The sequence below is a fragment of the Lacerta agilis genome, chromosome 2 (genome assembly GCF_009819535.1).
Source record: "Lacerta agilis isolate rLacAgi1 chromosome 2, rLacAgi1.pri, whole genome shotgun sequence".
NCBI lineage: Eukaryota > Metazoa > Chordata > Lepidosauria > Squamata > Lacertidae > Lacerta > Lacerta agilis.
Window position 1 is genome coordinate 51,833,902 of NC_046313.1, and position 18,675 is coordinate 51,852,576.

The window sequence follows — 18,675 nt, forward strand, 5'->3', positions numbered from 1 at the left end:
AAGTGTTCCTGGAAGAAACAGTCATTATTTACGAAACACCAGAGTTTAACATCAATTGTCGTTTAGTTCACAAATCTACCAACAGCTCCAATCCACTATACAAGAGACACACTTCCGCTCCAATTACTATATCCAAGCTAATGAAGCAGAAAACAGAAAGTGAGACGATACTTCTATTTCCGGCTATGAACTGCAAAAGCCTTGTGAACTTGCAAGCTGACCCTATGTTGATGTTTGCCACAATTGCATGTGCCTGAAAGAGAAGATGGTTGGTCTATATATAGAATGTCCTCTTCCCAATCGACAGAAAACAGGCAGCTTTAGTCTATGTGTCACCCTGAAGGGGCTGACTGATGTTCTTATGGACCAATGGACTGATCCTCTATTTTTCATGGGTTTACAGGACCCTTGCTTACAGGCTGCACCACCAGCAACAGACAGGGGAAGACAGCCCACAGCCACACTATGACTTCTGTTCAAAAAGCAAAGGATAGCTGTCTATGAAAGTGAGGGAACAAAAGAGAGGTCACACAACGCCCCCCCCCAAATCCTCTGAATATGATGAAAGAATGTGTAAGGAGCATCATGGACACATGCTTGTTGATGGCATCGATGCATACATCCTGCTATTGCCTATGAAGAGCGGGGTTCACGAATTGGGCAGGTCTAATCAGGCTCCCCTCTCATGTAGAGGAACCCAAATGCATACATTAGTAAGTGTTCGTAGGGCAGGGCTATTCTGCACACGCATCCTTTCTACATGTGTTGCAGAGGGCCATTTGGATCTTGCCACTGGTATGCTGCTTTGCCAATATTAGATGTGTGCTGGAAGGAAGAGGGCAGAGATGAAGACTGTGACACAAGCAGGGAGGGGCCAGGACACAGTGTCTTTTACATATTAAAGTTACATGTGGGGTTGGCAGGGATATCCCCAGCTTTCTGCCACCAGTGCATTCACCAGCCATTCCCTCCTCCCCCCAGCCACACAGTCAGTGACCATGAGAAGGGGCCCTCCACACCTGCCAGTGTTCTTACACACAGCTACTCCACCTGACCAAGATCTCCGTTTGTGTGAAGCAAGCAGCAACTATCTGCACAGCATGGTCTCTTCTCATGCTCAGCAAATGTATGGCCAGAAGAAGGCATAGCCGGGGGGGGGGGCAGGAGGTCCAGTCCACATGGCTCCCCGGCCTTCTTGGGTGTTTCCTGTGTGTGTTGTTGGTCAACTCAACCCTGCTAAAACTATGTAAGATACATTTAAGACTGGCTACAATGGCAATGTTGAAGGGTAGTGGCTGGGCAAGGGTCCCTACCTAAAAAATATGTAGGGAGGCACAGCAATATTTCTGTCAGAGCAAGCATTTCAGCTAGCCAGATGGAACAATCTCCCCTTTCCTGCCCCCATGTGCTGTTCTGGGGATTTGCCCCCCCCCCGGAAAAAACCCATTTTGGGGGGGGGGGCAAACCCAGGGAAGTTACTGAATATTTATCCAAAACACGAGAGGCTATTAAAAAGAAATTCTAGCCATTTCCCACGAGATCTGAAGAGGCTCTGTGGAGCTCTTCCCTGAAAAGCTTGGTCCTGTTTTCCCATACAACTGTGCTGCCATGCTGGCTGGAGTTCATAGGAGTTGTAGTCTAAAACATCTGGATGGCACCAGGTAGGGGATGGGAGAGGTAGTAAGAACAGGATCTGTCTGCAAAGTTTCCTCTCTCACATAGCACGTGAGAAATGCAAATCTTTCAGGAGATACTTTACAGGGAGTATTTCCCGACTCCACTCCATTCCACTCCACTGCCAGTGCAGCTTAGCCCTGAAAGTGTTCTCTGGTGTCTCTCTAAGGAATAGGGCAAGATGGATAGAAATTGCATTTAGAACAGCATCTAAAAAAACTTGGAAGACAAAAAGGGTTTTAAGAGTGTAACATACTACAATGAATTATTTAGTGCTTTCTCTCTCTGATGATGATGATGACAGAAGACCAACTTGGCTCCTACCCAAAGTGTTTTTTATAGGAATGTTGCTTTTCTATCATGTTTAACTGACTGAGCTGAGAAACAGACATCTTTTTTCATTGTCTAAAATTGAGACCATTACTAATTTTACTAATCTTTCATTTTCTTCTTTCAAATAAATCCTCAACCAGGTTAGGATGAGGATGAGCAAGGCATGCATAAATAGATGGCGTCGTTAATTAGCACAAAGTGGGAATTCCTTTAACGAGTTTATACACTGGAAAAAAAAGTACATTTTACACCAGTGCTGCAGCAAGTGATCTGATCTTTATAGGCCAAATAGTTTTCTAGACTATGAAGGCAATGGTATATTTATCAGGATGTAAATCAGGTAGTTGCTCAAGGAAAACAAAATGTTTGGCCACAGATTTATATTACAAGTTCCAATGCTGGCATATTGTGGCATTATTTTAAGGAATGGAAACTCAGTGGAGATAATCACTGGAAATATTTTGTTTAGATGGATATGGAAGAGCCCTTTGCCTTTGGCAGCACAAATAAATAAATAAAAAGCACTGAAGTCAGCCCATGAGCAAATCCCCACTATCAGAGAGTTGATTTTTATATCTGACACCCAGACAGACTTGGCACTCTGTCAGAAAAAGGCAGCCAACCTTGGATGGCAGCCCAGCAGAAGGATGCTGGCACAACACTGAGCAGTGAAGGTGCAAGTCCAAAATAGCAACTCTCCTTTTCTAAATACAAGGCACCTGGCAACCTTGGTGAAGTTATTCCTAAACTGCTGGCTTCATCTTATCAGCTCTGTTTTCATCTTGTCTGAGGGCCAAGTTTATATGTTCCAGGCCAGTCTCTCCACCTCCCACCACCACCACCAAGGCCAGCCTCTGCTATTTGGCAGCTTAATTTTGTAGCCCCAACAAAAGAGTTTTCGGAGCCAGAAGCATCTAATACCGGGAAGAAAGTCTCCTATTTCCAGAGAAGTCTGGTCACAACTCCCACCCTAATATCAGCCACACCCACACCAAGGGGGAAAACAAAACAGGGCACCGATTCTAAGCAAACTGATTTTAATGTGGGATTGTCCGAGAAATATCTGCTCAGTCCTGTAATCACCTACAGAAATCCAAATAAGAAAGCAGTTTGGCACATCTAAATTTTACTCCTATGTTTCACTTAAGCTTCAGTATAACCCACATTGTATGGTTACCCAAAATGCAAGCATCCTCAACCAGATGTCAAGCTTGGGTGTTGCATTTAAGGTAATCTAAAATGGCAAGCAGCCACCACTGATCAAAGTCAAAGTGGTGGCAGCAGCAGATACCACCGACCTAGGAAATACATTCGGTACAGGGGCAGGTGAGTGATGGGTGGCAGCGATGATGTATGATGATGGCAACGCACAACAGCATCAGGTTGCGGACCAGGCTGGAACCAGGTTCAGGCCATTGCAAAGGACCTCTAAACTCAGACACCACATCTGAAGTGGAAAGAGTTTATGTGCATTGAGCTGCTACATGCACACCCAAATGAAATGAACACTTGAAGGAGGAGGGACCAGGAAATAACGTTGAGCACAGCCCCCCTTTCCCAATTCAAGTGTACAGTTCTATATTTTCATCAGAAATCTCAGTGGTTATTTTTAAACAAAATATATAAGGCAGAACCATTTAAATATCTTTTTGGGAAGTTGGTGCCTATTTGAATGCATGGCAAGGGTAGCGTAATAAAGGAAAATAGTTCTCTTTATTCTTATTCAGTCATCAACTTAGTATCTGGAGACAGGCCAGAAATAAGACACACAGTGCATTGTTGACTCCCCAGATAATACAGACAGTGCTCTCTTCTGCTTATTCGTCATCCCACAAGAACTTCAGAGTTGTGCTAAGGTTTCCGTCCAAGTCTGACTCCACCCTTCCCTTTAAAAAAATGAGACAGTATCACTAAGTTAGGGACCAAACGCCACACTCCATTAGCTGGAAAGGCACCCCCACCAGTATTCAAGAAAGCATCTTAAGATAAATTGGCCTTGGCTACAAAATGAAAGCAGACAGTTATTCCAGTAAAAACATCACATGGAGCAGCATCTGAAACAGATACAAATGCAAAGAATTCCAGTATGCTGCATTAGCTTCATCTTTCAGCACCTGCACCACTGGGGGAAACGCAGGTGCAGTTTTTCCTATGTGCACAGGTCTGAGTTATGCGCCACTCCAAATGGGGAGTTAAGGAGAACCCAGTGCCCACTGGTAAGTAGATCTGTTGAAAAACATGTGCATGGTCAATGCAAACTATCATGACTAGGGAACCCTAGACAGAAAGAATGAAGGTGTATCCGCCACCCAGTGAATTTCTTGATGCATGTGTGAATACTTCCAAGAATTCTGTACTTGGTGTTTCCACAGCCGGAACTGCCTGGCTGCAAGCATTTTTAGGGCATGGAAACCTTACAGTTAAATAAAGTCCCTTCACATAGAAGTTCAGTAGGTCAGCTTTAAAAAAAAAACCAAAAAAACTTTTTGGAAGTTTACCATGACACTTTGGTGTTTGGAGGAAAATGCTTGTTTGAACGTGAAGCTGTCTGCTTTTATGTTTTAAGGGTTGAGGATTTCTTTTCTAACCGTCAGCTATTATATTTATTGTAGTGCTTTATGTTATCTTGCAAGCTGTGCCAAGGGATTGAACCCTAAGGCAGCACAGAAATTCCAAAGCTACCAGCATATAAGAATAAATGAGCTCAATTTGTCTTAACGCATTTATCCTTGCACATTACCTGAAATTGCGTCAGACTGTGGGGTAGGGTGGGGATGAGCAGTGAACATCTGTATATTCTAAAGCACTGGATGAGGAAAGCATGTACGGTATTTGTTTCTTTGCAGCAGGTTCAAGTGGGAAATATTAGATGACATAAGGCTTAAATTAAAAAGAAAGGAAAATAATAATGAACGAATGAAACACTGTGTGTGTGTGTTTGTGTGTGCGTTTCAAGGCAATTAACTTAAGAGCCCCACTGGATAAAGCCAATGGCCCATTTAGTCCAACATCCTGTTCTCAAAGCTGCTAACCAGATGCCTGTGGGAAGCCCACAAGGAGGACCTGAGGGCAGCAACACTCTTCCCACGTGTGATTCCTAGAAACTGGCATCAGGAGGCATACCACTGCCAATATGGAGGTAGCGCACAGCCATCGTGGCCAATAGCCACTGATAGCCTGATTCTCCATGAATTTGTCTAAGCTCCTTTTAAAGCCATCCAAAGTTGGTGCCAATTACCACATCATCTATTTCTCTACAATTTCAATGCAGCCCGATTATGAGAGGCAAATGAAATACGGTGGTGGGGGTGGGGGAGGAATCAGATGGCTGAGCCAGATGTTGTTTACTAATTTACCATGCACGGAATGAGGTACAAATCACTGTGACCTCCTTTTCCAGCAGAGCTGTCAAAATGCAAACCCAACACACAATGCTGTTTATATTTGCACTGTCAGCAAATAAGGTGTCCCAGATCTAATCAGCCTATAAGCAAGCAGAAGCACCTGTGAAGGCTGGATCTGAAGTTCAAGCAAAGTTCAGTGGGTTGTTTGGGCCAGACAAGCTAAATTAAACAAACAGAAAAGGAAGAAAAACCACAACACTAGAGAGGAGGGAAAACAGTGATTTGGAGCACTGAACAGGAATGAGTATGGTCTCTCTCTCTCTCTCTCCCTCTCTCTCTCTCTCTCTCTCTCTGTGTGTGTGTGTGTGTGTGTGTTTTAAAGTGGGTGAGAGAAAATACCATGAAAAGGAAAATAAATTCCAGTTGGAGGGAGGGAGGGAGCAACTAATTCAAAAAAGGCAGATTAGTTCCAACAGGAAAAAGCTCACCAACTTCACACAAGAAGATGGAAATCTACAAAAGCTTCTTCCTTTACCTCTTACAAAAACAAACTCCCAAGCCAAAGTGTTTGGAAGAGAATAGAGAGGAACGAACAATGACAAATCACAGAAGGAAAGCAATTCATAAAGACGGTGAAGGCTGTGAGCACTGTCTCACTTGCCCAGACACAAGAAACCGTTCACTGGAGACTTTTGGCAAAAGCAACCCATGCACAGCTAGCAAGTTCCAAAAGGAGAATGTCAGAAGGGAAGACCAAGATTTAAAAGGTTTATGCACGCTTAAGGCTTGGAAACGTTCAGATGCTGCTTCACGATTCTTTGCACCTCGGTTACTTATTAAAAATTACTGTGCCTGAGTTATTCACTTAAACTCACAAATATGATATGTTAGAGAAGGGAGGCAGCAAACCAAGTTATTCTTTGGGAAATTGAACCTTTTAAAAATAAAAATTAAAAAATCCACTACTGAGATGATTGAAAACACAATGCAATGCAACCCTATTCTATACCAGATGCACGTGAGTGATGGCATACTATTGGGAGATAACTTGAATTAAAATATTTAGCATTAATATCATACTGCTAGAAGTGACATAATTAAGCTCTTGCTGTTTGGATGATCAGAATATTATATGTCAAATATGTCATATTTGTCAAATTCTAATTTATTTTTCTTGCTCTATTACATTGTTGTCATTGTGTGAGGAAGTATTGCTTCTGTTTGTTACTATGTTACGTATTTTTGTGTTTCTATATTGCAAACCGCTCTGTTGATGCTCAGCTGACATAAATAATAGCAATAAATAATTGTTGTTTATCCTAACTATAATCTATTTTTGCAAGGTGATTTATATAGATGAAATATTGTTGTGCAAATTGTTGTGGATATTTTGTTATCCCCTGAAATAAATCTTTAAAAATACTGTGTCTGCATATGTGCAAGCACAAGTTTATACATAAGTTATTTTTAGAACATTTTCACACTGAGTGTGTAGACTGAAAAGGTCAATTTGGAATTTCACTCTGCAGTGATTTATTGGAAACCCTCTTTGGTTTCTCCTGGCCAGTCAGGAACTGTGACAAGGGTGCTGGTTCAGCAATATGCAACCAGGTCAAACAATCTTTGTCCTTCCTTGCCTGTGTTTCAGAACATTTTAGGAGACATTTTTCAGGCATCTATAATACCTGTTAATCTCATCCCTATTTCAGTACCTTGTTGGAGGCTATTGGAGCAGGTGGGGTTGACTAGGCTGGATAGAGCTCACCTCCAGCACAGCAAGAGAGAGTAAGAAGCACACCACGAGAAATGGTTATCACATCTCTGGCATGTTTTGATATCTGAGTAGCAATCTAAGATGATGTTGATCCCACGCACAAGTGCAGCGAGCATTTTAGGTAGGGAGACATGCTGCAGAAATGCCATGAGACAGATAGGAAAATAGAGTGTCCATGGCGTTCTCAACTGTCCTAGTCAATTCCGCATCAAGCTTTCATACAATACTCAGGCTGGGGATCAAGATTCTGAGTTCAACAAGAACAACTTAGAACACATTAGAACAGCAACTGCTACGAATCCTGCAAGGCTCCAGAGCGGACCCAATACATTTTGCTTCCTGATGTAATGGATGAAATGGTGTGCCCCTCATTCCTCTGGCTAGATTGGCAGTTGAATATTTCAGCTCTGGTGATGGGGCAACATTCTGCACTGCACTTGAGGGCAGCAAACTAGTTTAGGGGGCGCAGGGTAGGTGGTGTGTAAGTCTACACTCAGCATCTTCTGCCTAATACAGGCACCCCATTCTACCCTATGGTAGGCCCAGCCCAGTTTGTTTCATTTGGGTGTTGCTCAACTTTCTACACCCAATTCCATGTTTCAGACTCCATGTGATTAATTTTCATGAGCTCCCAGAAAGTCAGCTCACCAATTCTACACCACGAGCAACAGGCAATTATATGGGCCTTTGTACAAAGTATGCATGCCAAAGACACCGGGGAAGCGGGATAAATCAATAAAGACCAGAAGACAATAGATTATTTATCCTGTGCTATAAGTAACACTTCTAGCTATTGTGAAATGCACACACCACATACATGAAAATATGTTGGTGGGTTGCTGTTTTTTTTTTTTTAGCCTATTCAAGTTAAAACTTTGAATGTACAGGGCCTTACAAACTTTCTATGTGTTTTATTAAGGATGGATAAATGAATTGGGGTATTTCCAATGCAGTCCATTCTGCTGTGTTTCCTCAAATTACACGTTTTTGAGCATATTTTTGTTCAGCATAACACATCTTTAAATAAGTTTTCAACTGAGAGCCGCACTGGACCATTCAGGAAATTCAAAAGCTAGTGGGTAGTGAAGGCGTTAGGGAGATGTAGATCAGGATTTTCAAAAATCAAATTCCACACACACAAATACACCACAGTCACATCCAAAGGGTCTCTGCTTGAGTAGGATCTAGTCAAAAGCTCCATTCTTAGCACCCTGTTGCCCACATTTGCCAGCAGGGTGGGCATGAGAAAGAAGCCAACAAGCATTGTCCAAGAGGACACCAGCAACAGGTATTCACTGACATACTGCCTCTGATCCTAGAGATTAAATATAGCCATAATGACTAAAAGCCACTGATAGCCTTATCCTCCACGAATTTACCTAATCCCCTTTTAAAGCTATATACACTGGTAGCCATCACTACATCTTGGGGCAGCAACTTCCAGAAATTAATTGTGTGCAGTTTGAAGTCCTCTCTCCTGTCTGACCTGAATCTCCAGTCAATTAAAGTCTTTGAGTAACCACAAGGGCCAGTATTGGAAGTAACATTAGGGAAGGATATAAATAAAATAAGTAATACTATGAGAAAGAGATACAAAAATATATTGATCCTCTTTCTCCACAGTGTGCATAGTTTCACAAAGTGCTATCATGTCCAACTCTAGCCATTCTTGTTCTCTCTTGAAACCCGAAGGAATGCTCCAAGTTAGCACATAAAGAAAGGAAAAGCCAGGCTGAGATTTGGGAACTTCAGACTATTGGGAAACATGTTGTCTTGATGGATGTGAACTTCACATTGGATGTGTGGGATCAGCTCTTTGTTTCAAGTGAAAATTACTCTGAGTAACAGCCAACCTAATACCTTGCCTGAGGTAAACTTTTGATCTGCCATACTGTATTGTATTTTGAGTTCATATCATCATTTTTGCTTCCTTTGGTCCAATCCAATATGTATGGGTAAGGACCGGGAACACTGTGGAACTAAAATCAATCAGCAGTAGCAATAGCCATAGTCATAATATTAATGTTTATTTATGACAGGAAAAAATATTTTTCCATTCTGTCAATATTATATCCAGCTTGAAAATAAAACACAATTAAGGCTATTCCCCCCTCCCCCCGCACACACACGTGGTTTTTGGAATGCATTCCAGCTAGGTCCAGTATTGACATAATACTTTCTCATTAACTAAGCATAGTTAGGAGACCAAGAGCGCCTTGCAGGTTCACATCTACCTCTTCTTTGTCACCTGTCCCCACCTCCCATTACTGAAGTAACCACGCTGCTCTTTTTATTAACACTTAAGTTTCAAACCAGTTTGCAATGCTGACTAAACTTGAGTTGGCAAACCGTGGTTTGTGTTAACTACTGTTACAGAAATCACCTATACAGATAGAACATTACGCATGTTTAGTTCTGAAAATGAAGAGAGGGTGAGGATTTGCATGTGACAGAAAGGAGGAAGGAGAATTGAGTGTACACTTTTGAAAATGAAGGAGGATGAGACAGCAACACAGAAGCTTGCAGGACGTTACCAATTATGGATGCATCAGGTTTCATTGGTACAGCAGATTTTTGTTACGGGGGTATAAACAATGTTGAATAAACAGATGAATGCACAGATCCCCTTAAAGAGAAAGGCTATCTTCAAACAACTGTTTACATTCAGAAATCTACTTCTGAAACCCTCAGTGTCACCGTAGATTGTCCCCAAAGGTCGTATATTGCCCACTGTTCTACACCCATTTTTAGCCTCTGGATTTCTAATCCACTTTGTGAGATAAATCTCACACGCCACACCATGCTTACGCCACGGGGGCCTAGGAATTATGAATTACTGCCCTGTACAAATCAACCAAATGTCAGCCCAGATTTATTTAAAGAAACTTGAAGTATGACCCTAATCAAAACACACACGTCAAGTTTGGGTCATGTTCAAAGAATCACATTTGTTATGCTCGGTGAAAGGAAAATAAAAAGAGATCGTTTAGAAACCTGGGAAGCTACAAAAACACCGGAGAAGAGTTGAAAGTCATTAGTATGGCGACAACAGATCACCATGGAAACATACAAGCCTAACAGCGACTGCATCCACAGAGCCCAGTTCTCATTGCTGCTTCTTGAAACCAGTGAGGGATGAGGTTCCATGGAAAAAAGAAATCAGCACCAGCTTCTTATACCAAGCAAACTTTATACTGCCAACACTTCAACTTATTCCGACAAAAACAAAGCTAGGTTGAATAAGGGAATGGGTAGGAACAAGGTTGGCAGGAGGGGCTGGGGAAGAGGAGGGGACAGGCACAAAAGAACTGAGAAGGCGAAGGGGGCGGGGGACCATCTATCATAGGAAAACAAGCACAGGGGGGGAAAAAAATATTCAGAAAAAAAATCCAGAACTAGGAAGTTTTGACAATCGCAAACGGACTGAAAACAATTAGGCACTTTAAAGAAGGGTGAAGATCATCCCCCCGCTTCTACAGGAGTTTGTGGTTTCACCACATATTTTGGTTTTGTTGTGTATTTTGTCTGTGCTGCAGATGCTAGGGAAATGGAGTGGTGCTGTCACAGAGAGTAAAACCAGGGCAGTAAGAGCAAGAGTAGAAAATTTAACTTCCAATACCGACAGAAGGGTTTTATATATAAAAAAAAAATGTTGAAGAGGTCTGGCTTGCAGAGGAAACACGCTACACAGGGATGGGCTGGCAGCTGTGCACACAAGTAGTCTGTTCTCATCTGTCACTGTTTGATCATTACTCAAGAAGCAAAGCTGGGGGGGGGGCAAGCTTTGCGAGTGGAGCATTTATACAGAATACTCAGTGGAGATTCCTGGGGCTGGAGAAGGCAGGAGGGCTCCTCCATCTTCAGCAGGAGGCATTAGCAATACCCATTTGGCACTAACATTGTGATGAAGGAAGCTGGGAGGAATGGGATTCGTCAATACGTGGCACTTTTCTACACACTCGTTTTCCTCAATCACATCAAGGGTTTAAACACAAATCAGGTGCACCCAATTTGACCCCAGTTTTTTGCTTCAACCTCCTTTTAAAGCTGTAAGATACTAAAACTGTGGGAGGAAGAGACCTTATAAAATACATATATTAAAGCTACTGAATTCTGCCCAACACCAGAGCTCTCACGTGGTTCAGGACAAGACATCAACGTAAGCAACCAGAAAGTCTCACTTCACCATCTAGTGGACAAAAGCCTACACAGCAGTCACTGTGAACACTGCTGTCCTGCCTCCATTTTGTGCTTAACCCACAAGCCTCATTTCATCAATCTACATTCTACAGCTGTTTGGAATGAGCTTCTCTCCCGGCCCTCAAAAGATCAACAGGCCAAAGTGCTTGCAGCTGAATAAGTAGGAAGATTTTATTCCACTGGACCAGTCAACATGGAGCGCTTCATACTTTTTCTGCATGTACGAGGACTGGATGTGGTAAATAACATCATATTTGTATTTCCAAACACATAAGCACCACAGACAAATGTTGTAGGGAACTCTTAAGGTTATAGCTTCATATGATACATGCAACTGTTTTTCTGACATAATATATCCCACCCTCATCCAGATGCTCTGGACAGAAAGGGTTCATATGTAAAACCTTAGATAAAAAGCACCCTTAAATATAAATGCATCACATAAAAACTTGGGTACATGTTGGAACTGAGCTCTCCTTGACACCCTCAGATTTCTGTAACAAGATTTGGTGTTATTGCTTTGATATTCCTGGTTTAATCAAAGCAGTTAAGAGCAGAAGGCTAGCTGAATCTCTTGATCCAACCTCGCGTATTGAAACAAACACCACAGTTGGTCACGATTGCCTTCGCCTATATGATTCAAAGTCTTTTTCAGAGACCCTCATCCAGGAATAATCCAGTGAGGGACTACCTGGAACAGGGCATCCAACATCAGCACTGAATCTTTGGGTCTCCCTGCTAAATGAGGCTCAGCTTGCTATATCTCTATCAACGTTCAGGTGGCTGGCAAAGACAGCTCCTTTTCAAAGAGCCTTTGAGTTTCTCTGATCCCTGCTGAGATTTTGCACACTACTCCATGTCCTCTCATGTGGAGAGGTTGGGTATTTGTCTCTGATTCTGATGCTGGCTCTCGAGCCATGGGGGCCTTTTGAGCAAAAGGCGGGATGAAAGTATTTCAATTAATTAAATTATTACACCATCCCTTCACTTAAGAATTTACAAAAATAAATTCCCATGTTAATTGAACACATACCAGTCGTGTAGCTGACTATGCTACATAGATTCACCTCATCTATAGTAAGAATGCTATTTTCAAATAATTCCCTTTCCCATGCCTTCTATCTTCTAAAACCAGTGCAGAAGCATAACACATCAAAGAAAATACAAAGGAACACAGAAAGCTGCTGTATCTATATAGAGTCAGTATTGTCAACTTGAACTGGCAAAAGCTCTCCAGGATTCCATACAAGCTACCTTCCCGCCCTACCTGGAGGTAACAGGGATTGAATCTGGGACCTTCTGCATGCGAAGGCAAATGGTCTACCACTAAGCTATGAATGGACTAAAATAGTAATAGTATATGATGAAGAGAAGTTCTGTTGCCATCAAAAAGAATCAAGGATGCCCAGCACCATCGATCTCATTCACAGTAATCATGCATGATTTTGGTGGTGGCCAACGGCACTCCTCAGGGAATGAAAAACTTATGTGGTCCTGTGGCAGTTTGCACAAACAAGCACTTCCTAAGAGTAAGCTTTAAACAGGTAGTTTCTTTTGCAACTATAGCAAACTGTATGCAATTAGCATTATCTGCTGATCTACTGATAACTGCTGACCACAGGAGGGTGTTCTGGGACATTGAGGCTCTAGGTATCCTGTGCTATTAGGATATTAATCTGTGTATGTTTGGTTCCTCTCCTGGCTTCTGCTGGCTCTAGTGCAGATACCGTATATCCATGTCAACAGTATGTCTGAATGGTTTGGTATATTTGCTGGGAGAAACAAGGTGCAAAAAATTATAAATGATAAAACAGCTCGTGGTTTTCTGTATGAGCGCTAGGGATTTTCATACTTTTCGGCAGACAGTTACACATTGCCACGGAAAGCATAGCTGTTTTGTAACTTCATTTCCTTTATTTCATAAGGTTATCCATTGTTTATGTTGCAATTAGCATTGCTTTTGGAATCAATAAAGGCTTTTGGTTTAGGTGACTAATTTGAACTTTACAGGGCCTGGTTAATCAGGACTCAGCAGCTCACCATTAGCATGCAGAGATGTGTAAATACGACGGTCAGCAGCTAAGGGACACAATGATCTGAGCACATTTGGAGACAGGCAATGAGAATCTGAGAGCAGGTGAAATTGCTTTGCTACATTTTGACCAAACATCCAGTACTGGTACTACTTATTCTTTTACACAGAATATTCTGGAATATGGAATACATTGCTGTTGTTTATATAAAAGCTTCTATTAAGTTGCCAGTGAGACCAGCACCAGCCGCTTTGATATTTCCAACCTCCTCTGGAGGACAGATGAGAGAGTCAGCTGTGAATCCCAGAGCTCAAAGAGAATACCCCTTCCCCCTCTGAATTGTATTTATGTTTTAAAAGAAAATATCTAAGTACGGATCAAAATAAAAATTAAGTTCAGATTATTTCCTTGTGGTTTGAATTTAGTCCGTGTTCATTGAATTGTTGATTTTGTCCATTTTCCCCCCTTGATATATTTTGTACACTGGTTTATAGCCCCCAGTGTTTTGTATTTTGACAATAAGTGGACTTTGGTTCTAAGTGACTCTGAGTGCAACTCATTGTGGAAAAGCGGCATATGAATAGAATTATCAGGCATGTAATTCTTGTAACTTGAATTTTACTCAGCCATATTTTATTATTATTAGCCTAACAACAACAACAATTTTAATTTAGAGATCTGGAAGCTTAGGGGACCCTTATTGAGCAGGGTGGGAGGTAGCTCAGCATGCTGAAATGAGGAAGGGAGGGATCAGCCAAAATCGCCTCCCACTGGACCTCAGAAGGAACCTCTACTAAGCTAAAGACCCTTCTCCACATACCAAAGGAGTTTTCTATTCACAGAAAGTCAACACTGGATCTAAGCCTGCTGTTATTCTTCAGTTAGATGGCCCACAGAATATATGGAAGTTGAAAAGAATTCAATGTATATTGCTTACCTTAAATTAAAACACAATTGGTGAAGATGAAAGAAATGGTGTATACAGCACGAAGGGTGAGGGCCTTTGCACTACAGCTATATACTTGAAGGTATATAACTATATACTTGAAGGTTTCCATCTGCAACCCTGTATGATATACTATACACATGAAGGCACCCCACTTCCCTGCAGACTTCTGCCCTTTAAGTGTGGCTGAAATGTGTAAGGCTATCTGGAGAAACTCCACATCCTCCTCCCATTGCCTGTAACATGTGATTAGAGCTAGTACCTGCCCTATGCACATTCAAATTCATATTAATGACAAACGTGTATATAAGGGTGTATAAGAAATATATATTTGGTTGGCTGAGAACAGACATTGTTTCCCTTCTTTTGTACTTCCCCTGCCCACAAGAAAAATATCACTTAGAACACTATATGCTCACTAAGTGATATTATTACATAGTTAAAGTCAGGGAGATATCCAGGTGAATTGATCAGGGCTCCCAATACATTTGCACGGATCAGCCAGGTGTTTCTAGTCTGTAAATATATTTCAACCACTGTACTATACTTAAGTCCCTAATGGGACAATCTCAGAAGCCATGCCCTGCTCAGCACTCACACACAAGACCAGTTTCAATGAGTGCACATTGGCTGATTTCTAATACTGAAGAGACATTACTCAGATTGCTTCAGAAAAACTGGCTGTTTTCAATGCATTTCCTTTTCCTGCTTAGTTTACTTTGCATATGAGAGAACCCATGCTCGGAAATTTCCCTCTTCACTCTTTCCACACTATTTACAGCTTTAAAAAATTATGACATTCATCCAATTGTGCTTTTTGTGAAGTCAGCACATCCTGCAGAGAGGTTTGCTTCTGCTCTGTGTATCCATCTAGCATTTTAATTTTTAAAGTGAGAACTTCCTTTGTTTGACACTAATGCTATCTGCCTGCAATTCTGCTGAATGTTACTGTAAGCAAGGTGCCAGCTGCTTGTGTGGGTGGCTCTCAAAAAACTACATATGCTGTACAATGTCCCCCTGAAGTCATTCATATCTTCACAGCTTCCTCTACTATCAATAGTGGGGCAACTTAAATTGTTTGCTATCAGGGTTGTATGCGTTCTGCAAGTCTATCATACAAGTGAAAAATCTGGTATCAAGCACAGAGTGTGTCATCCCAACAATCTCATTTTTTATTTTTGTAAAGATGATCGGGGTGGGGTGGGGTGGGGAATTCAATGACATCTTCCCCGAATATTCAAAGCTCAGGAATCAAATTGAAAGCTTAAATGCAACAATTCCTCCCCTGGCCATTAAAAAGTTTTGTGGATTTTGAAAGGATACAGAGAGATATGACGCAATGTGCTTCCATTTTTTCTTAATAAACAGACTTTCTGCATTAGAACAAGTGAACACATTTATAGAGGGGGAAATACAAAAATCCAGTAAATGGGTGAGAGGCCACAATTGACCTGAGCCCTTTCATTGGGGGGTGGAAAAGCTATGGCTCATGGGCTGGATGTGAGGCATGAGGTTTCCCTATGCAGTCTGCAGCCCCTCTTCCTCACCCATGCAGGCTCCAACAGAAGGGTTTCTCCCTACAAGTCTAATTATTACATGGGGAATAGGGATATTCACAGTAAACCGTGTTTTCACCTGTGAGCATATGCATGAGTGCCGCATGTGTGTATGGCGGACTGGGCTATAATACATATCCATTAGGAGACATTAGGTTGTGAAATTAAATGTGGATGTATCAGTCTTTAGCAGCTGCTGACTTGGCAGATTTCAGAAAGTTTCAAAAATGGCATACTGTATTGTAATTTTTGTTCCTCCTCTCCTCCTCCTCTACAGCAGCATTAAGACAATGTTTGAACCATTCTGGCCTACATTCTGCAATTTCTCAGGAACACTGACAGCAAGAGCTTTCTCACTATCCTAGTAGCACAGGAGATGAAGTATTACATCAAGTATTCAAACAAAGTCTCAATAGGAGTTATTTTTTTAAAAAACCACCAAAACCCTTTCTTATTCAAGCACTCTTTCTTACCGGTTCCCGGCCATCCATGGCCTCCATCCAGAGCCTTCGATCTTCTTCAGAAAGCGCCTGCATTGTGATCACCCCAGGCCTGCAGAAATTGATGGAATGATACTGTGAATAACAGGTCTAAGAAGATTAAACTCCAAAGTGACTAGGGGTGGGGGTGGGGATTTGGTAGGAACAGGATAAGGCCCACTTCACATGGTCTAGGAACCTCCACATTTGCTTGTTCGCACTAAGTCATGGTTAGTGTTATATGCAAACTGGGTGACACTCAGCAAAAGCTGTTATAATGCATCTTTCCATGTCCAAATGCAAGCTTAGGATCAACTGGAGGAGACACCCACTTCAATGAAAAAATAGGGGACCAAAACTAGGATGTGACTAATAGCAGACATTTCCCTCAATTGCAAATGTTTAGCAAATCAAAAATCTGCATGGTTGTGCATCCAAATAAAGCTGACGGTGGGTTGGCAAGCCATTGCATCCAAATGTGCTAGCTAAACTTCACAGACAGACAACCAGCCAACAACTCTCACTCCTTGAAATCCAGGGATTTTAGGGTACTGTCATAGTCTGACTAGACAAGTATTTAGGGCTGCTTCATGCAAAATGTTTTCCCGTACGCTTCAGGAGAACAGGGGCGTTCTTAGCCCCTTGGCTGCCGGGGGCGGGAAGCCAAGAGACACCCCTGGGGGCGGTGCGTGCGTGCGTCATGACGTCATGACGCATGCGGCGCCCCGCCCCCGGGGGTGCCGGGCGGCGGATTCAGGAGTTTTTGCGCGCTGCAAAAACTCCTGAAGAAGCCTCCGCCCGGCGGCAGCACCCCTTCTTGCCGCGGCTGCTCGTGCCTGCGGGAGCAGCTGCTGCAAGAAGGGGTGCCGGGCGGCGGATTCAGGAGTCTTTGCGCGCTGCAAAGACTCCTGAAGAAGCCTCCGCCCGGCGGCAGCACCCCTTCTTGCCGCGGCTGCTCCCGCAGGCGCGAGCAGCCGCGGCAAGAAGGGGTGCTGCCGCCGGGCGGAGGCTTCTTCAGGAGTTTTTGCAGCGCGCAAAGACTCCTGAATCTGCCGCCTGGGCTCCCTTGGCGCAGCGCAAGTCAGGGCAGGGAGAGGGACGGGCCACCTCGCTGGCCCGCCCCTTGCTTCCATGCCGAGCTGCGCCGCTGCAAGGGGGGGCTATTTTCGGCGCTGCTGGGGCGGAGCCGAAGGGGCGGCCAGCGAGGGGGGGTGACACCCCTCCTCGCTGGCCGCCCCTGCGGCTCCCCCCCCCCCGCAGTGCCGAAAATAACCTAATTTTTTTTAAAAAATTTTTTTAAAAAAAAATAAAAAATCCCAGTGGGCGGGGCTGGCCCCCCATGTGTCACCCCAACAGGGGTGCTGCCCGGGGGCCCCCCGCCCCCTCCGCCCCCCCTGCGACGCCCCTGCAGGAGAACCAACTGGCACAGAGCATGTAAATGAACTGTGTTATTTCTAGGTATGCATTCAAAGGGACAAAAATAAATATGTCTAGACTCTAACAAATACCTGATAATGCCAAGGAATGCAAAATTCTATTTCATCAGTAATACTTTAAGCAAAAATGTCTGAAGAATCACCAAAAAGAAGTGAAAGTTGCAACGAAGCCAGCTCCAAAGACTGTTGCTGTGTGTGAAACCTCTAGTTATTAGCAGAAAATTTACATATATCATTAAAAAATGGCATTTGGCCTCTGCCCTAGGCAATAGAGAAAGGGTTTAACAATTCCATATTCTAATCCTGTGATATTAGAAAGAGGAAATCAGATGGCAAGGGAATAATAATTATATACACAAAGCAGCTCACACAATTTACCCAGGAAAGGACACAATCTGTTCTGTTTTGTAGTACATTTAGATAATAATCTAGGCATACTGTGTGTCATTTTTGCTAATCTCTTTGTGCAGAGAATCAGTTGGTACTTACAGACTTAGTATTCTAGAAAAATTCTAGAAAAAGGAAAATTACTTTTCAGCCAATTTGAAATGTTATACTGAAAATTAAACAATTCCATGGCTCCCCCCCCCCCAGTATAAAAATACCTCTCTAGAAATACCAATGTAACCTTAAATTGGTAAATTCACGCTATATGCTCTTTGCCAATAGAAATTTAGGCAGCTTACAAATTGGATTATGCAAATTCATGGAGGATAAATCAATGGCTAGTAGTCATGATGGTTAAAGCAGGTCTCTGAATATCAGTTACAAGAGGACAACAGTGACAGAATATTGTTGTCCTCTGCTGCTTGTGGGCTCCAAGAAGACATCTGGTTGATCCACTTTTCATTACATATCTTTAGGAACCAGGCAAACACATTCCTCTTCTCACAGGCCTTT

The 18,675-nt window shown here is 42.6% G+C and overlaps 1 protein-coding gene across 4 annotated transcripts in view; it reads right to left on the reverse strand.

The window, feature by feature from the left end:
• The window catches only part of ARHGAP26 (Rho GTPase activating protein 26), a 210,855-nt gene that overhangs the window by 109,936 nt on the left and 82,244 nt on the right, over positions 1-18,675 (reverse strand). For all 4 annotated transcript variants that reach the window (XM_033140019.1, XM_033140020.1, XM_033140022.1 and 1 more), the window contains one exon: positions 16,334-16,412. In XM_033140019.1, the coding sequence (XP_032995910.1) occupies positions 16,334-16,412 (79 nt within the window). The remainder of the gene's footprint in view (positions 1-16,333; positions 16,413-18,675) is intronic.